This window comes from Chanos chanos, chromosome 1, assembly GCF_902362185.1.
Source record: "Chanos chanos chromosome 1, fChaCha1.1, whole genome shotgun sequence".
NCBI lineage: Eukaryota > Metazoa > Chordata > Actinopteri > Gonorynchiformes > Chanidae > Chanos > Chanos chanos.
In genome coordinates this window covers 61836982-61856034 of record NC_044495.1, presented here as the reverse complement: position 1 = coordinate 61856034, position 19053 = coordinate 61836982, and the positions used below count along the sequence as shown (strand labels likewise).

Sequence of the window (19053 nt, the reverse complement as noted above, 5' to 3'; positions counted from 1 at the left end):
GGGCAGTTGCTATTGGATCAATTAGAGTTATTATTTAATAGTAGGCTATCACATAATGGTAGATACAGGATCAGGTTGACGTATGAACAAGAATGATGAACGTACAGTACCCAGTGCAATACACTCTGCCTGCATTCGCATTTCTATTTAAAACTAAAGAAATGTGCTTTGCAATGTACTGTTTACTTGTTTATCTAACAGGACACGGTTAATGTTGTATTCGCCTATAATTAAGTGACTCTAACTGTATGTGGGATAAATGTGGTTTCGGATGGTTGACCTGAACTCTGTGATTGGCTGCAGCGGGAGGTCTCTTTCGATTTCAGGAGCTCGTTTTGATCCCAGATGATTTTCCCAGTTCATTTGCCCTGGCGTGGCGTGCCGTGGCGTCGATATTTTCGTGTGTTGTTCATAGTGCGTTAAATGAAAAGAGTAAGAGTTATCTAACGCCTGTGTGTGAAGGGAAGCGTGTTATTCTTTCATGAGAGAGGCGCAGAGTAAAGTTAGAGGATAAATCTGCTTATCGGTGAGTCACACAAGCTCCCTGCAACAGCTGAACAACGCTAAGTACCCGTAGTGCTTGCCTTCGAACCAGGGAAGCCTGAGTCTCGTATTTGAATGTGCGAATCAGTATAAAACGGATCTTCTGGCTCTGAAAAAAGTTTTAAGACCCTCTCTAAAATCTCTGTAGAGGTTCTCTGAGATGTTTAGTCCTTGAATTTGCAGTGTAATGCATATATTTTAAATAAACATTCCTTATTTTTATGGGGTTTTTTTTAAACAGCTGTATCTATTTCACCTCACAGGTGTGGTTTTGAAGTTGTTGTGAAGTTATCCGCGAACCCGCAGATAAGCGCCTCTCAGAATTGCATGTTGATCATTCAGATGTGGTTCTGCGAAACCATTGCCTGTAAATTTAGCAAAGTTCATCTGAGAAGGTCATTTTGTGGTAGATTATGGCTGCACTGACTGTCTCATGTGCTGATGCTGTTGATGTTGTTGATGTTGTTGTATTTTTACAGCCTTAACTGGTTTTAGGCAGGGCTGCCCATCTGTCTTTGTGGTTTCAGTAATCTCACACTGGAGAATCTGGCACTGGGGTTTGTTTTCTCGTTCCTTTGGCTCTGTTTGTTTGTTGTCAGTGGATTCCTGCCGGCGGTTCTTTCATTAAGGTCGGCCAGCGTTTCGACCTGTTCAGAGTCTTCCCCAGTCACCGTCCTGTGAGTGTTGTAAAGTCATTAGCTTTGCGGACATTCCGTTTGTTTCATGTCGTAAGTCATCTTGAGCCTGTAGTGTCCAAGCTGAATATGGACGGACCCAACTGGCTAAACTGAGGTGTTGTCTGAACGCCTTGTCTAAGATGCTGTGAATATAAGGCAATGTAGATTATAGGTGCCTCTCTGCGCTGCAGGATTGGTCGGGAAAACCCAGTGGAACGTGTTTGAGATGATGTATAACCATGGGCGATGTGTGTGATAAGTTCCTACGCAGTCCTCCGTCAGTCTGTGGGCACTGCTAATCGAACACACATTGAGATATGATAATGGGAACCGTGTGTTGGCTGGCATTTCAGAGCTACTAGTTTGCTCACACACACACACACACACACACACACACACACACACACACACACACAGAGTTTTTCCACTGAACAAACATCAGAAAAAGGAAGGATGTTTCCTTTGCAGAACGAGAAAAATCTGCAGTCTGTGTTTACGTCGGGGGTTGGTTCTCCTTAAGAGATGCTTGGTTTCCTATCTAAGCTCTTTCAGATGGCCCTGGTCCCAGAGGGGCTTGCGGTGGGTACAGCTTCCCCCTCTGCAGGCCTATACGCATGCAGACTGCTGAGTGAGGCTGTTCCTACGATTGGTGCCCCAGCACGCTGTGGAATTCCTTTATTCAGACTCCAGCACGGAGTTAGTCTTGTCGATCCCTGGCCAGACAACCCTACAAAAAGGAGAAACAGGATGTTTCAGTTCAGAGGTGTGCCGTTTTTAAGTGTGTTAAGATGTGGTTAAGTTGCTTTGAAAATGCACGTATGGGATCAGATTGATACCTGTGTGTGACGGCTTTTCCTGGACAGACACGTTTTCCAGGGAAACGGACATATTTAGGGAGCACTTAAATCTGTTGATTAAGTGTGGAAGTGAGTCACTGAAAAAGAGAAAGTCAGTTCCTCCCTCAGCTGAGCGGATCATTTTGCAAAGAATCATCGCAGTGAAAAACTGTTCGCAAACCGCCAGGCCTTGTGCTGTTTTCACACGCGCACGATAAATACTAGAGGTGGCCGCACACGCGAAGGAGATGGCACAGCGTTCTCTGAATGCTGATAGCAGACGATCCCACGGGCAGAGCAGGATGTGAAAGCCAAGACGTTCCTTCCTCTCGGTTTGAATCGAAATGACTTCCATGGGAATTTGAACTCATTTGAACTCCATCATTAGACCGTTGCCAGACACATGAAATATTTGCTCATATTTGTCAATCTACAGTGGTGTTAGCCAGTTCCTTCGGCCCACGAATGCTCGGACTTCTTGTCCTCGCAGAGCGACGGGACATAAGAGATGTGTTAGATGGAGAATGAGCACGAGGATGTGGAAGGCAGACTGCTCTCGGAACACTCAGGGAGAAGAACTTGGAGGTCTTTGGCATTAGAGTTACTCTGCCTTCCACTGCTCAACATCGATGCCCATGAGTAAATACTGAAAAACCAAGAGGCAGGAGACAGTGAGAGGAACCTGCGAGAACCGTAAACACAAACATCAGCGTACGTGGGCACGGAGCACATGGATGCCAGCATGCGATTTGGGTGAAGCGTCAGGTGCGTCTGTTGTTTTTTCCCTCCGAACTTCACCAGTTGTAACTGGGTGTTTGCGGCACCAGTGCAGACGTGACTTGGTGAGTCTGAACTGGTGTTCCGTCCCCTGCAGGGCTGACTGGTGCAGCCGTGCCCTCATATTCCCCTGTCAGAGCAGATTATGGTGGGGGAAAAAAACAGCTAATCTGCATTTCCTCATAATCCAGCCTCACCTGTGGGGGGCTGGAGACATGTTTCACAACAGCTTTCGGTTGTTCTCCCTGCTAAACCAAAAATGTCTCCAAGGTTTTCCTTGTTCCGCATTTTTGTCATGATCTCCATCTCTGCCAATCAGATTAGGTCAGGAAGCAGGTTCGTTTTGGTTTCCATGCCTAAAATATACTTTTAAGGATTTTAAGGATTATTGTCCTTGTCTCTTAAACTCTAAGTGAGAGCGTCATTAGCTGAGAGGTATGTTGTGTAAACCTGACACATTGGTTGATTTTTTCTTTTTTTTTTTTGTTTTATTATGTTCAGGTGAAATGCCCAGGTGGATTGGAACAAAACATTTTGCATTTACAGATTTGAAGTGATTTACCGTATTAGCAAAAGCCGATCTTTTTTTTTTTTTTTTGAGATTATTATGTTTTGCAATGATGTTTGTTACGCCAAATGCGTAAGACACTTAGCCTGATCTCGGCCAAATCCTCCTGTTATTCTAAGACTTAGTCACAAGGATCCCTGAATTTCATATTCGGATCATTCCGTCCCGCTGTCCTCACAGAGCAGGCTGAGACTGATACTGAAAGCAGGTGGCTTTAGTGCGCAGTCAGTGATACCGCAGGCAGAGGCAGGCGCTGCAAGAGCTTTTGACTCGATAGCTTTTGTTTTTCTTCACAGAAATACACGCTCACTTTAAGTTAGCACACTTTGTATAAGCCTTATGGCACAAAGAGGCCCCCATGGCACATTCTGAGTGCTGTAGAACGTATCATACAGGGAAACGAAATGTCACCCAAACCGCCACATTCAGGCTGTCATTTTATCAGGGACGGAGAGAGACAGTAATGTGACCCGAACGTCTAATTAGGCCTTTTTCTTTGGTTACATATGTCATGGTTCCTGTCACTCTCTGGATTTGGTTTCCTGCCGTGGATGGTCACTCAGAGAGTCTTAATGGAAGATGTGTAAATGGCCCACCTGCTGCGTGTGGCTTTTCTCTTCCTTGACTGGTTTTAAATAAAAATTATTTCATAAAGAGAAAGAAACAGCTCTCTACACCGGGAAGCAGTGTGACACATCTGTGACCTGGCTGTAGCAACAGCAGTGAATTTACGACCAAGTCGTAGTGACCAAGTCTCATAGAGTCTGTATGTAAGGGCCTGGAGTTTAAGCCTTTTCTATCAAAACTGCAGGAGTGACTGACATAGTGAGACAGTGTTCTGGAGACTGAGCCATAAACCATAACCATCCACTGTATCTCTGACGAACGTGCCATTTAGAATGACATGTCCGTCTTGTTTTGGATATTAGTGTCACACTTCATCGCTGCTTCGTCGCTTGACCGAGAGTCTGTGGAACTTTCACCTCGAACTCTGACTGGCGCCGAAGCTGCCCGCATTGTTTGTTTGTTGTTTGTCAAAAGTCCCTCCCTTTATAACACATCCACAGTTCTGTGCTGCTACTGCTGAATCAAAGGTCGAATGTCCCACTGCAAACAACCGTAAAACCATTGGGGCTTACGGCCAGTGGGACAGAGAGAGGATTCCCACCTCCCTGTCCGGGCCAAGACGGTGAAACCCCTGCTCCTTCTTTTCGCCGCACCAGCGGACGCCGCTCGCTCCTCTTCGGCACAGCCCGTGTGGAAATGACTGAGGGGTTCTGCCGGTTCCGATCCGTCCAAGAGTCGAGAGGTTTTCTTTTTGTTTCCCTCTCCTCCAAGCAGACCTACAGATGATCATATCCCAGAGGAATGGAGGGGGGCAGAGGAGGAAATCTAAGAGACCGTCCCAGACAAATGTAACATTACGGTGCTAGAGAGGCTGTCCTCCGTCAGACCGTAGGCCGCGCTGAGAACGGAAAACCCAACCGAGAAATCCGAATTGACAAGCTGACGGGTCTGGGCCGCGGTAGATCTTCATCCACTGGAGACGGGAGAACTTTCTCAGCATGTGACGCCCAGGTGCATGCGTACGTGTTGAACATGTGTGATGTTAAAGCTTTGGTTGGCCTGAAGCCCTGGGAAAACAAACACCATGGGATCTGAGAAATCGAAGGCTCTGAGTTTATAGCCAGTTTTTAGATCGTTCTTCGATTCCCTAATGCATCTGAAAGCGCCTCTTTGAAAATGCAGCCAAGTGCAAGTTTGCATTGAGAGTAAATGCTAACCCTAGAGAGGAGTTCACTGTCTCATTCCTTCAGCAATGTATTGGTGCAGACAAATTTTTATTTTTGTTACATGTATTTGTCTAATTGAAAGTTAGCAGTGGAGTCTTATTTTGGTCGTTTTTGTTTTGGCGTGTGTTTGGTACGAGGCGTGCAGGGACGTGTCTCGTCTTGATGGATTTCTCCCTGTTGCTGTAACGGGAATGAAGTTTATGACTGGGAGCAGAAGCTAAGGGCGGAGCCTGTTACTTGGCTTTGCAGAGGCGCTTCAGCCTTCACAGCGGGTGAACTCTCTGTCGTCGTGCCAACGTTGACATCATGGCCTGTTTTTTCCCTGTGGGTTTGGGCTTTATCAAATCCTGTTTTGCGTGATGGATTCCTTGGAGGTGTAGAACGTCTGCATCTGCGACGTGCTCTTTATCGTAATGGTAAACACGTGCTTTCTTTGGGTGACGTTGACTGATAGTGCAGGTTTAAGGACCTCGGCCAGACCACAGCGAATACCTGTCGAGATCTGAGTGACAGATAAAGCAACCCATCCTCCGCCTCCAGCACAGACTTCAGCTCCAGTTCTGCAGACACTGATTCAGCTGATTAAACCCCGAGTAGCCCCCACCCCCCTGAACATTAGATTGTGATAGATATTATAGGCCATTAGATTTAGGGTGCGTTAGTTTGGTGTGGGGATAAATCTGGTAGGTGTGTGGGCCTTTAGGAGGGCAGCTGGCTGCCACGGAAACGGACCATACAAGACCTTGGCCTTGTACTCCCGGCTTCCCTTGAGGAATTCACACAGGGCTGTTCTGTTCCTCTTTTCCTTCCTCTGTGATAACGTCTGACGGTTGGAATAAGGTGATGAATGCTATTATGGTCCGGTCTCTCCATGCGTCATATTCTGACAACATGATCGTGTTGTGATTGGTACTGTCACCTTGCAAGAAGGAAGTCCCAGTTCAGGGTCTTCTGAGCGGAGTCCGCGTGTTCTTCCCATGTTCTCCCTCAGCCAAACACATGCGTGTTACGCATGAGATCTTCCTACCGTTGCCCGTGACCCAGACACCGGCCTTGACCCTGGAGATGGCCCCCAGGTGTCGTACAGTGGCTGTCAGCTGTTGCTAAGTCGTTGGGGTTGGATAAGTAGAGAGATGAATGTCTCTACCAGGATCAATAAAGGATAAGTTCAGTTATTCCACAGGGAGTTTTGTCAACATCTCAGAGAACAGAGGCAAATATTTCAAATACACGTACAGAAAGTTGAATCATTTTGGTCACAGCAGTGGGACGCGTGTGGGGCAGGCTGTTTTGTGGTTTCCTGTTGCATAGTTTCTGTCCGTCTCTTGCTCTGGTTTCCTGCAGCGAAAGTCAGTCCAATCACCCAGATTCTCAGATGGAATTTTGGTCAGGGAGTTCTGTACTCTGAGATTTGACCTTTCAAATTGCAGAATTCAGGAAAACATGATACACTTCAGTATTTAAGCAGTTTGTCACTAAAAAAGCTTTTTGGGTTTGTTTTGTTGGAAGAACAAGAACTGTCCCTGGTAGGCAGAGTGGAAAGAGAGAGAGGGAGAGAGAGAGAGATTTCTGGGCAAGAATTCAGAAAGATTCCGGAGTAATCTGTCTATTCCAGAGGGAGCAGGATCTCCACAAAACACAGAAACCGTTACAATTTAAGGAATACAGAGAGGGACAGTGGACGTTCCGGAAAAAGATAAGGGTTTTTTACGTAACTGTGGCAGATAAATAGTTCAGTGCACATTCCTACCCTGTCAGTGCAATCGCATGGGTTGATTTTATCAAATCTTTGCCCCGTCTTTTCATAAACAAAACGGAGTGTGTTACCTCTGCACGAGTTTACGGTTTAAACACACTGAATTAGGCAGTCATAGATGGTAAATCCAACGGTCGTGTTCACTTGCTCTACGACGTGTTGGAAACGAGCCACTTAGGATTATATTTTTGTTGTTTATTAAGTCACTCTATTCAAGCGAACCTGTGTGTAGTTACGTAGGTAGTCATCTGAAACATGAGATATCCATGTCTCTGAATGTACAGGAATGCATTGTTCAGTCCATCTCGTGCCGTTAACGCTTTGATTTAACACTTTAATTACGGCCTGATTGCTTTAGCCGAGAGCGGACGGTCGTCGGACAGCTCTGTCGGCGGTGAAAAATAGAGACTCACTTAGCAGTCAGCTGCGTGCCCAGACTGCTGGACCTGTGTTAATATTTTTTGGCTTCGGCTGTTGAGTCAAGTTCCTTCCTACGCAGATAAATTTTTACGAGTGACAACACAGATATTTTAGGGGTTTTAGGATTTGAGAAATATTTTCGACTGTTCCTTGGTTTTTCGAAAAGAAACTTCAGGAGAAGGAGAGAAGAGAGAGTAATGGGGAGTGTTAAACCCATGAGGGCTCAGGTTCTTTGTTCTGGAAGACTAACAGACAGGAGAGAAATATGGCAGAAACGTGTCAGAGAATTGTCAACACCAGAGAGAGAGGTGAGACAAGAGTAGCACGCTGAGCCGAGGCGATAAGAGTAAAAAACAAAGCTCAACCTGATCACCAGTGAGAGAATTTCACTGCTGCTCCACAGTGTGTCAGCCGATCAAAGTCTGTGTGGTGTGTTTGTTTGTTGGTTGGTGTGTTGCCTGAGAATGGTCTGGACTCTTTTATAAATGTTCCTCACTTTGTTATGTTGTGTATTTCACAGGAACTGTTTTCGGGGGTATGTGAGGGTCTTGGTGTGTCTGGTTGCTGACTGGGTTACAGGTCTATGCCCCTTTCACGTGTTAAACTTTGGAACGATGTTGAATTATGTGTTGGTTTGATGTCGGATTAGTGATGCTGGCAGATTCCCCCCGATCACACTCGCAGTCCGTTGTTGGAACACTGCTGGGATGTTGCTGGGTCCAGCATGTCCAAATGACTTGGAAATTCCAGAAAGGCCGAAGGTGACGTCTAACGTACATGGTGGATGACGCTTTGTTTTGAACAAAATGGTGGGTGAACAGATCCTGCCCTATGGTGAATTGTTGCCGGTGTTAATTTACTATTTAAATTTTTGTAGAAAAACTGAGAAAATACTTTTGTAGACAAATTGGAGAGAGGTAGAAAAATACCTTATGCACTGACCAAGTCTCAGGATAAATACGTCATCAAAAACTTCCTCCCTGGAATATTGCTGGGAATAGTGCTAGCTCTATTCCCAACAAACTTCCCGTTCAACTTTCCCGGCGCTTTGATTCCGGCTCGTGTTCACACATAACCCCGGTCCTGGTACGCTGCCGGAACACGCGTGTGCAGATAAAGATGCATGTGTGAAACTGCATGTGTGAAACTGCATGTGTGAAATAGGCAGTGGAGGTCTGATGACCTGCTGGTCATGAACATAATTCAGATCTTTGTCACATCTCTGACACACTGGTGTGGAGTCCAAATGAGTGTGCGTGTGTGTGTGTGTGTGTACGTGTGTGTGTGTACGTGTGTGTCTGTGTGTGTGTGTGTGTGTGCACGTTTGTGTACGTGTGTGTGTGTGTGTTCTTTGTGATCATGGAGGGCCTATCCTTTGTCAATATGTGTCAGTCTCCTGAGTGAGTATATCAGTGCTGAGGTATGTGAGATGGTTGTGTTGGGTCATTCCAGAGCAGTGACTCAGTGGATACGGTTCTCTGACAGTGTGTATTTATGGTACAGCTCAGCATCTTTGACACCTCAGCGACAAAACAGGCTCTTTAGAAATTCCTCTTTGGTGCTCTCTCACAGGAGGGAGAACAGGGATCCACTTTGGACGTGTGATGTTTTCAGATGCAGAACTATTTCGGCGATGTTTTCTGTGTGAGTGCTTTTAGACTAAATTTTGAAGGAGGGCTGATTTTTATAGCGGAACTTGTGAGGACAATGCCAGTTGCCTTTGGATTTGGACAGGGCAAAGCAAAGCATCAGATCCGTTTTAGCCTTTAGAACAAGTCACTAAGCTCTAACTGTAGACTGCTGGTATGTACAGAATTTATGCTAATTCTGTTCCACAGACCATTCATGCGGTCCACAGAGGGCCGGGATGAGCGTCTGACCCTGATCGTGTTAAAACCACAGCCAGCCAGTGGGAATTCATCCACAGGAAACAGAGGGGATTCACCAGTAATGTGTATTGCACTTGTCAAAAGAAGACGATTAGCATTAAAGTGCTGTAGCTGCTGAATGCAGACTTCCCATAAAGCTCTGTGTGTGTGTGTGTGTGTGTGTGTGTGTGTGTGTGTGTGTGTGAGAGTGTAAGTTTCTGTCAGTTTCTGTGCTCAAGAGACAGTTTTATTTTGTTTTGAAGTGAATTACAAACAAAATCAGACTCCCTAGTGACAGAAATGTGTCCAAAAACCGTGTCTGTAATTTCAAACCTCTCGTTTTCTCTTGACCATCAGAGACTTCCTGTCAGTGGAGCTGGAAATCAGGTGCTGTTTTTAAAAAACAACTTTGTTCTTCTGAAGATGAACCAGTTATTTTAGAACATCTAAGTGCACTGGGTTTCTTTTTTTTATTTAATTTCAGCCTCCAATAAATGGCTCTAATTGTATTTGACTGAAAATATAGGCTAGTTTTTTTTTTTTTTAGAGTAAAATAGTGTCTATTTACTTTTTCCACTTTATTCTGTCTCTCTCTCTCCCTCTCTCTCCCTCTCTCCCTCTCTCTCTCTCTCTCCCTCTCTCCCTGTCTCCCCCTCTCTCTCCCCCCCCCCTCCTCCTCCTCCCCTGTCATTATCCTCCTGTGCCCCTCCTCTGGTGCCTGGCTTATCGTTTTGAGATGTAAGCAAATGTTTTGTCGTTGTGTAGCGTCCGCGTCAGCAGTGCCGGTGTTGGTACTTTGTCACAGGGAAGAGAGTACCCCTGTGCCCTGGGCCTTTTGTTTCTCAGCAAGTCCCAGCAAACTGTGGGCAAAACCAGGCGTCAGGAGCACAGGGGGGTGTCTGTGAGGGGCTTGAATAGAGTGTTACAGACAAATGTGAGGAATGACCCTTGGGGGGGGGGGGGTAACACAGAATGACTGAAGAAAATGTAGTTGGTGAACATGCACTTGAACTAAAACTTTGAGTGATAACCAGTTGATTTGTTGATTTGATGAAGTGAAAGATTGTTTGATTTGAACAGCTTTGTTTTGGTAACATGTCAACTACAGCTTGTGATTCATCACTGTTTTCTGTTATTCATCATTTATCATTCATGGAACAAATCCCATCATTATCAGTTGTAGTGGTGGTGGAGTGTGTGTGTGTGTGTGTGTGTGTGTGTGTGTAATGCTTTTCAGTTCCTGTCAGACTCTGATATGATATATGCCAGCCGTGTTACAGATACTGATATCTACAATCCGTTTCACACTTTCCTGCTGCAGTAGTGGTTCTTCTGAAAGCCCCTTCACTGTGGATATGATCCACACGTCACATGAAAGGTGACACAATTTACTCTGAGCTTTTACAAAACCATTATCATAAATGATTTACCGTGCTCACCGTGGCTCTCAGAGACGGAGTTAATATGTAATAACGATATGGCTCATTCAGCAGAAAGCTTTTTTTTTATGCAGTCTTAACAGTCTTAACTGTCATCAGATCAGTTACACAATGACAGAGGGCAAACAGGAAAACGCCAACGCGCGGGAAGCTTTGGCATTGTCATATGATGAACATAAATCAGACGTGTTTTCTAAAGAGCCGCAGCCGATCTCTTACCGAGCTTGTCTGGACACGCGGTTTGGGCCCTTCCCGTTTTAAAGACGCGGTCTGTGTCTCCGTGCTTTCATTTCGCTCTGACGGCATGGCTGTGAGAATTCAACGCGTTTCCAAACCGTCGATGATGTTTTGACAGGACCATTGTGGTCATTGTTCCATTTATCGAAGTTTTATGAATTCAGATGGGCCACGCTGAATAGAATGTGTCATGTTGTAATGTTGTTGTAATAATTGTAATGTTAAATGGGTTTGTGTTTGAGTGCTGGGCATCATGCCGCAGGGAGGGGGATATCTTCTGTCTGACACATTCCCCCTGCTCACTTATCTCATCAGTGTAATTGAGATTTTGTTGGTTTTTGTCATTCTCCATGTGAAACATGAACCAGTGAAGGTTTCAATCAGTCAGGAAAGATTAGCTGAGGCCGACGGCCACCATTTGTGTTCAGAAATAACTGAAACACTGAAACAATCAGAATCAGGTTTGTCTGGGCTGTCTGTCGGGTCCAGTCTGTCTCTATTTCAGCGCCATGTTTCTCCTCGTGTGTGTCACTGTGGGATTCTGCCACCTGACAGAATGGACTGACTGTAAGTTTCGCTTCGTTTGCCGTCTGCTTGTGAACAGCGGGGCCCTAACGCTCTCCTCTCCTCTCCACAGTTACCTGGCTGACCAGTGCTGGAATGGAGGTTGCATCTACCTGATCATGTTGCGGAGAATCAAGCGGAAAGCTCCTGTCCCGCCGTGCAATGGCATCACCGTCGGCGTCGGCGGCGTCGGCGTGGAATCTTCCCGGGAACACCGCAGCAGCGTCTCCTCGGAGACCGCGGGAAGCCCCACGCAGAACGGCAAGCGCACGCGCAAGTTCGGCGTCATCTCCCGGTCTTCTTTTACCAAAGACAGCAAAGACAGCAGCAAGGGGAGTCTGGAGAATGGCTACGGCTCCGTGGAAATGGAAGCCACGACCTCGGAGCCCAACACTCCACTGGCCACGCCCACAGAGGAGAGGCAGGTGATTGGCTCGAATGTCGCGGTTCCCAGTCACATGACCGTAGGAAGTACGGCGACGTTGCCATGCCGCTCACGCCTCTCAGACAGCTACAAGACAGAGTCACTGGGCAGCGAGCCTTCCAGTCAGGTAAGACTGCCCTATCAACACATGTTAAATCAACACACACTCAATCAATACATGCTCAGTTAACACACACGCTCAATCAACACACACTCAATCAGCACGCAGTCAGTCAACACACACTGACCATCAAAACGCCTGAAGCATATGATGTAATAACTCAGAGCTCCTCCGATCCCGCCCTGGGTGTGTGAGGTCCTGGAGCCCTCACTTTGTATCAGAAAGTGTCGTTAAACCAGGTGACAGGTGCATGTAGTCCTCAGGCACTGAGGGACCCCGGTGTCTTACTGATATGAAAACCAGAAGGAGCCTGGACCTCCAGGACTAGGTCTGAGGAAAATCCTGCTGTAGATGGTGTAGGGATACAGATGGTTGGGTTCGAGCTCAAGAAAGGGGGTTCTGTTATTATTAGCTGTTAATGGAATTTATGGATAACAGTGACTACACAGAGTACGATTGCTCTCACTGTCAGCACACGTAGGAGTTTTTTTTTGTGGGATCTGAGGTTGCTCAGATCTCCTCGACAGCTTACATAAAAGCGAAAGACCAAGAAACTGTAACGGCTAAATCCTGCGTTCCCTACGACCTCCGGCAAGTCCACCCTCGAGATGCACCACTGAGTGCTGAATCAGAGACAGACTCTTTCCTGACGGCCGTTCGGCCCAGAGTGACGTGATGATGTTGTCTGTGTAATTAGTACTTTGGGCTTTGTGTTGAGTCAGTGTGCATATGCTTCTGATATAATTTACCCTGAGACGACCTCTGGTATCTCCCAGAGCTCCTCGGCCTTGTGATGGATGCAGTGGCTTTGGCTGTACCTCAAAATAACCCCACTTTTCCCTCAGGCGTATGCGCCTGTGTGTCAGTGTTTCAGCACAAGTCTGCTGTGGGGACGCCCCCAAAACCCCAGCGCAGTGAAGTTGACCAATCACGCGGGGGTTTCCAAGCCCGGCCTGTGAGGCGGGAATGCTCTGTAGGGATCGATCAATGGAAGCTTCTCCACATGAGAGATTCAGGGTTAACATCAGAGCTCTGGATGCTATAATGGTCTCCTGTTTCTCTCAGACTGAAATGAAACACATTTCTCATGGCGTGTGTACTTGCTAAACTGTTTGCAAGTTTCTTTTTTTCCTTTTTTTTTTTCTCTAAATCTTGGGTTACAGCTTTTATAGGACTTTGGTGATTCATTTTGACGTAAAAAGCTTATTCCAGTTTGGCCCTTTAAACAGAGCATGTTAATGACTGCTTCATTAGTAGAATGGGATATTTCAGAATGGGCCCGAAATGATTCAGGTTTGCAGTGCACTTAAGCAACACGACAAGCAGGAAAAAAAGAACAGAAAAACAGTTTTGCGGTAGCCTCACTGACATGAGTCATTGTATGTGAAGTAGTCGTGTGCACATGAATAGACTTGTCCTTGTGTGATAGGCTCTGGTCTCCTTAAATACAAATAAACCATTTCAAGTGCCTGACTCCTACCTAGAGGTAGTATTTAGCGGTTTTCCTGTGTAGACTCCGTGAGTCATCAGTAAAAAATCTCACTCCACATTTTGTGAAGAGATCAGCCAACCCGTAATACAACACTTTTAAGTTCTGACGACTTTGTTGAGCTCACCTGACTCAGGGAGCAGGGGGGCCAGGGAGCAGGGGGGCCAGGGGTCGACAGGCCATGTCGGGTTTATGAGCCTTTGGCTGGAGTCAAAGTCCAGATCCTGATCTCTTGCTCTTGGGATCAGGTTTCAGATCAAATTGAAACGTAGCTTTCATCTGGTCTCAGATTCCTCACAGCGCTGGGAGACTGTGCCACTAATTACTTTCTGTGTGCAGCGTCTGTGTGTGCAGCGTCTGTGTGCAGCGTCTGTGTGCAGCGTCTGTGTGTGCAGCGTCTGTGTGCAGCGTCTGTGTTTGCAGAAGGGTTTTTTTTGGGGTTTTTTTTGGCTGTGGAAGTGTCTGAGTGTTGGGCAGGTTCAGAGCTCACGTGTCGGGGCGTGGAGGAGAAACAGTGTGGGAATGAAAACAGAGCGACTTTAGAGCGACGTGCAGATCCAGTGATGATTCATCCTGACTGGCAGCCTCCCACCTGAGGCCTGCATACCTGCTCCCCAGTCGCTCAGGACACAGCCAACGAACGCTGCAAGCCGCAGCTCGTCCACGCCGCCTCCCAGTTATCACGCCTAGGCAGTCTGGTTTCGCTTCTACAAACGCCGCTCCGCCTCACTGCTGTGGGGAGATACAAAACCAGACAAAAGCCAAGTCTCTGAGTCCATTTATCAATGTGGCCCTCTGTTTACTTGGTGTACACCTGAGCTCTGACAGTCCATTTCTCAGACAGCGTGCAGTTTACTAAAGGCTGTTTGGGGAAAATCCTGGTGCGGTGTCAATTTATTTTACGCTCCCGCCGTCTGCTCGTTTTCAGAACGCAGTCCAAATGTCGGTTTTCCAACGGTTCCGTAATGAACCGAGCCACAACGTTTGTTAACGGTGACATAGGTTTGGCGTTGAGAGCGATGGTGAGGCACATGTGTAATGTTGGACTCTTTAAGTCGCGGTGTTTTCTATAAAGACAAGAAATGATTTGTTCTGAAATGTTTCCTGAAGTAAATCTTATGCAGCAAGGACACAAACTGCGGTAAAAACACCGAAACATTATTTATTTATTTATATATTTATTTATTGTGTTTTATGCTGAATGAAATCAGCGGGCAGGTTATTTATAGGGTTAGGCCTGTCTCTCATTAATAGTCATTTAAAATTCATGGGCTTCTATTTCAGTATTACCATCAGAAAAGCTCTGGTACCAATCGAGTCCCGGCTGTGGCGGTGCTGTGAGCGGGTCAGATGAGGCTGTGCATTCGCTTCACAGAACCTGGTTCTGCCTTTGCTCAGAATGCCACTGAACCCTGGTCCCGGCACGGAAGCAGCATCTCAAATCTGTGCTCCCTAAACAAACACAGACAAAATCATACCAAACCCTGCCGCAGCAGACATGCGTGTCATGTTTGTGTTGACAGATACATGGCATGCACGCACATGCGTGTGTGTGTGTGTGTGTTTTGTTTACAGTGTGCTTTGACTGAGGAACAGTGAAAATACAGTTTTATATGAAGAGCACAGAACCCTCCCGTTGTGTCGTGTAACTGAACACGTTTGATGTGAGTGCATTAGCATGAGAATGGCCCTTGTGCTCGCTCTCTCTCTCTCTGGTCTTTTTATGTGTCCAGCTCTGGTCACACCAGCAGATAAAATGGAGAGAAAGAGAGAGAGAGAGCGAGAGAGAGAGAGAGAGAGAAAGAGAGGTGGGGGGGGTTTGGGTGGGGATGGGGGGTGAAGCAGGAGCACAGGGTATCTGAAGATGATGGGTCTCTTACTATGGGCCTAAAGTATACGGTTGTGGAAGCACCACTTCAAAGAGCTACTATTGCCTTCACATGTCACAGACAGAAAACTCAAACCCTCAGTACAAACAGCCAAACGCAGGGAAACAGACATTTCAACAAAAAGAAAGAACCCGCGAAACTGCGTGCATTTAAAAGGCTATTTAGTGGTTCATCCCAGGCAGGAACATGTGGCCTCTGCATTCACACACACACACACAAAAAAAAGAAAAATTCTGATTACAACCAGACTTTAGAGCGGGAAAAATCTGAGGACATGGCGTTGTGATCCTGATTGGCCCAGTGAGGCCGCAGAAACAGTCTGTCGTGTGCCGCAGTCTCTGAAGTCGAGCGCGTGGATGTTTGAGTGCTCGGCCGGTCCGCGGCGGAGACGGGCGGACGCGTGGGCTCCGTATCCTCCGTTACCCCGGCAACAGAAAGATGTTACATTCTGAGGTTCCCCTCTGAAGACCCCCACTGGGAGCCAGAGCTTCCACTGACTCTGATGAGTGTTGTAATGGTCCCGGTCTCAGACGGTGTTGCTTTGTGTTCTTTGTGTCCTTCCTCGTTCCCCTGGTGCTGTTCTGACAGACCCCGGTTGGGAGGAGCGGTTACGTAACGTTCTGTGTGAGTCGGGTTTTTTTTTCCAAACCTGACCTTGTCGGAGCCAGTCATCTCAGGGGCGTTTCCGAGACACCCTCCCCGGCGCTTACCCGTGTTTTCATCGCCACTTCCCAAAGAGGAGAACTGGAAACTGGGGTTGTATTTGGCCTTTTGCTGTGACAGGACAAACGTGTAAATGACGAACATTTATATTTATGCATTTACTAGATATTTACACACTCATATACAGTGAATATCTGTGCGCCGTGTGTTTGAGTGTCTGAGACAGACGTGTCGCTGATAAGAACAGACAGGAAGACAAGTACCACCCTCTTTTTTCCCCTTCTCTGTGTGTGTGTGTGTGTGTGTGTGTGTGTGTGTGTGTGTGTGTGTGATTCTCAAACCAAGCAAACGTTCAAGTCCCAAATTTGCAGTAAACGTGTTTTCATGATTGTGACTCATGGACCCAAACTCTCATAATACCCCTCTGCGTAATCTCCCCAAAACGGACGTTTCCCTGTATTGTCTATTGGACGGAGAGAATGTTCTGGAGCGTTTTGTTTGTACCCTGACTGTGCAGAATCCAGCGCGTGGTGATCGGTTCGTTCTGGAGCAGTCAGTCTCCGTGGTTCATCAGACACGTGTTTGCGTCAAACGGTTAATTATGATCCTTAATTGCAGATCAGATTGTTAAAGGGAGGGAGAGCCCATCCAGACGCCGCCAGTAACCGTCAGCCTCACACCTGATGCACACACACACACAGATCTTCCTCCACGTTTTGTGAAAGTCTTACAGTGAGGAGAGGGCTGAGGGAACGGCATGGGGACTGACACTGTGTAGTGAATCTAAATCAATGCCTGTTTAATGAGGGTCTGTGAGCTCTATCAGTTAAGAGGACATGGAGTCCGGTTTTAACTCAGAGATGTCTGAACGTTACAGTGTTAGTGAACACGATGGTGTGGTGATCACATTCTCTCCCAGTGCTGAGATTAAACGCTGTGTTATGTCTTATTACACCAAAATAACAGTGGCTGATGACAGAGTTTAAGTATTCTCTCTCTCTCTCTCTCTCTCTCTCTCTCTCTCTCTCTCTGTTGTCTCTTTCGCAGTCAAGGGAAGGCAGTCGGATTTGGAAGATGCACATGGTGAAAGGACAGGACGGATTGGGAATACAGATTACGGGTGGCCGTGGATCAAAACGTTCGCCTCACGGAATCATCGTAGCCCACGTGGAGGAGGGCGGAGCCACACAGAGGTAAACGCCCCTCGTGAGCGTCGCCATGCGACGAGCCTTGGAGACACTTCCTTGGCAACCGAGGGGAAAGGGCGAGTGAAGCTCTTTAGCTGTGTTGGTGGTGGTTTTTGGAGTGGGGGGGGGTTTGACAGGGTGGGGGAGGGGGGTTGACTCGCTGGTGCAATTAGGTTCTCATCCATATGCAGTATTCTGCTGTCTCAAGAGCTCTCCAGAATCCTCATTAATCTTCAAAGCTAACATAATATCCCAGCTTATCCTGACACAGGGCTCTCTCTCACGGGCCACTTTACTCACGCTGCTGTCCGTCTGGATTATCGATCTGGACCGATGGCAGACCCGGAGCGATCACGGTTCTGTTTTAGAACGATGTTAAAGCGAGGCAGACCGCTGGCTGTACGCTGACATAAAGAACACACTTGAAAGACAGCAAAGCCCAGAATAGCCAACCAGACCACACTGTATGCTTTGGTTTTGTGAGACGTCCAGGAGATCAATATGATATACACACGTACGCACAGACACACACACACACACACTCTCACAAACACACACACACACACACACTAAGACATGCACGCATCCATGCGCACACGCACAGACAAAAAGAGATGATCTGTTCCATGGGGCCTGCTGACTGAGGTATAACATTGTGGTGAACTTAAGTGGTTAATATAGACAACACACCTACACAAACACACAAGCATTATTTTTCATGCTTCCAGGACAAATGCCTCACAGATGACGGTTAAAGTCTTAAGTTGAAGTTCAGCTTAAACCAAAACATGCTGAAAAATTTGCTGACATGTTTCCCCTTCTTTGCGTTTCATTAAACACAGACATTGGCATAACTGGAGAAAACAGAGCAAATCTGTGGTGTAAAGCCAAGGAGCTGGGATGTTTGACAGGACCGGTTTTCATGCGCTTTAAACGGACCCCCTCGCGTCGTATTTATAGTTAAAGGGAAACCATTTAGAGCGCGAGTCCTCCAGGCTTTGCACAGGATTAACTTTACAGACAGAAAAAAAAAACCACATAATGAGACAGGGGATATTTGACCAGCGGAAAATTTGGGCCTGCCTGTAGGTAGTCTTAATGTCCTGGGCCTCCCTGAGCGACCATAGAGACGCAGACCGGCTGCAGACCCTCCGCCTGCCTCTTACCACTCTGCAGCTCAGGTCTCTGTGGTTCACACGGAGCTTTCGTCCAATGACAAACAGTAAAACAAAATAAATAAATAAATAAATAAAACAAAAAAGGCAGAAGTCGTTAGACTCTTGTTTGGTTCCTCTGATGACCAACCAGAAGGTTCCGTGACGAATGTTCTGGTGGTTCTGGAAAGGGATCTATGGAGCAGTGCATTGCGTGGGGCTCCTTACAGATATCTGGAGGTCCCTTCTCGCCAGTGCACGGGTAGTTGTGGGAATATTCGTAAAAATGATGAGAATTTCGACTTGCTCAACCCCAGTGAATTCTCCTCTGTCCTCGGCAAATGTTGGCTGGCCAGTGAGAAAGCTGTCCATGAGGATTTCCTGCAGGCTACAGCGGCCCACAAACACTGGTGGCATTTCTGAGGAACAAAAGATCCCGCAGAAGAGACAGAGATATCTTTGTGTTAACTGAACAGCGTTTCCGGCGTTTTGTCGTCGAGGAAAATACGACTTTTTAAAGGCCAGTGCTTGGTGAAGTTTGAGAGGCTGTCTCTGATTAGCTTAACGTTCCTGTTCGAGGCCATGGGGGGAGTGGAGTGGGTTCCCTGTGAGATGGTTAAAATCTCTGTGTTCAGCAAAATTCATCAT

The 19053-nt window shown here is 46.8% G+C and overlaps 1 protein-coding gene across 1 annotated transcript in view; it reads left to right on the top strand.

Moving 5' to 3' along the window:
• Positions 1-19053, top strand: part of pdzd2 (PDZ domain containing 2) — a 61736-nt gene that overhangs the window by 8833 nt on the left and 33850 nt on the right. The window contains exons 2-3 of the mRNA XM_030780270.1: positions 11552-12029; positions 17112-17257. Of these exons, the coding sequence (XP_030636130.1) occupies positions 11552-12029; positions 17112-17257 (624 nt within the window). The remainder of the gene's footprint in view (positions 1-11551; positions 12030-17111; positions 17258-19053) is intronic.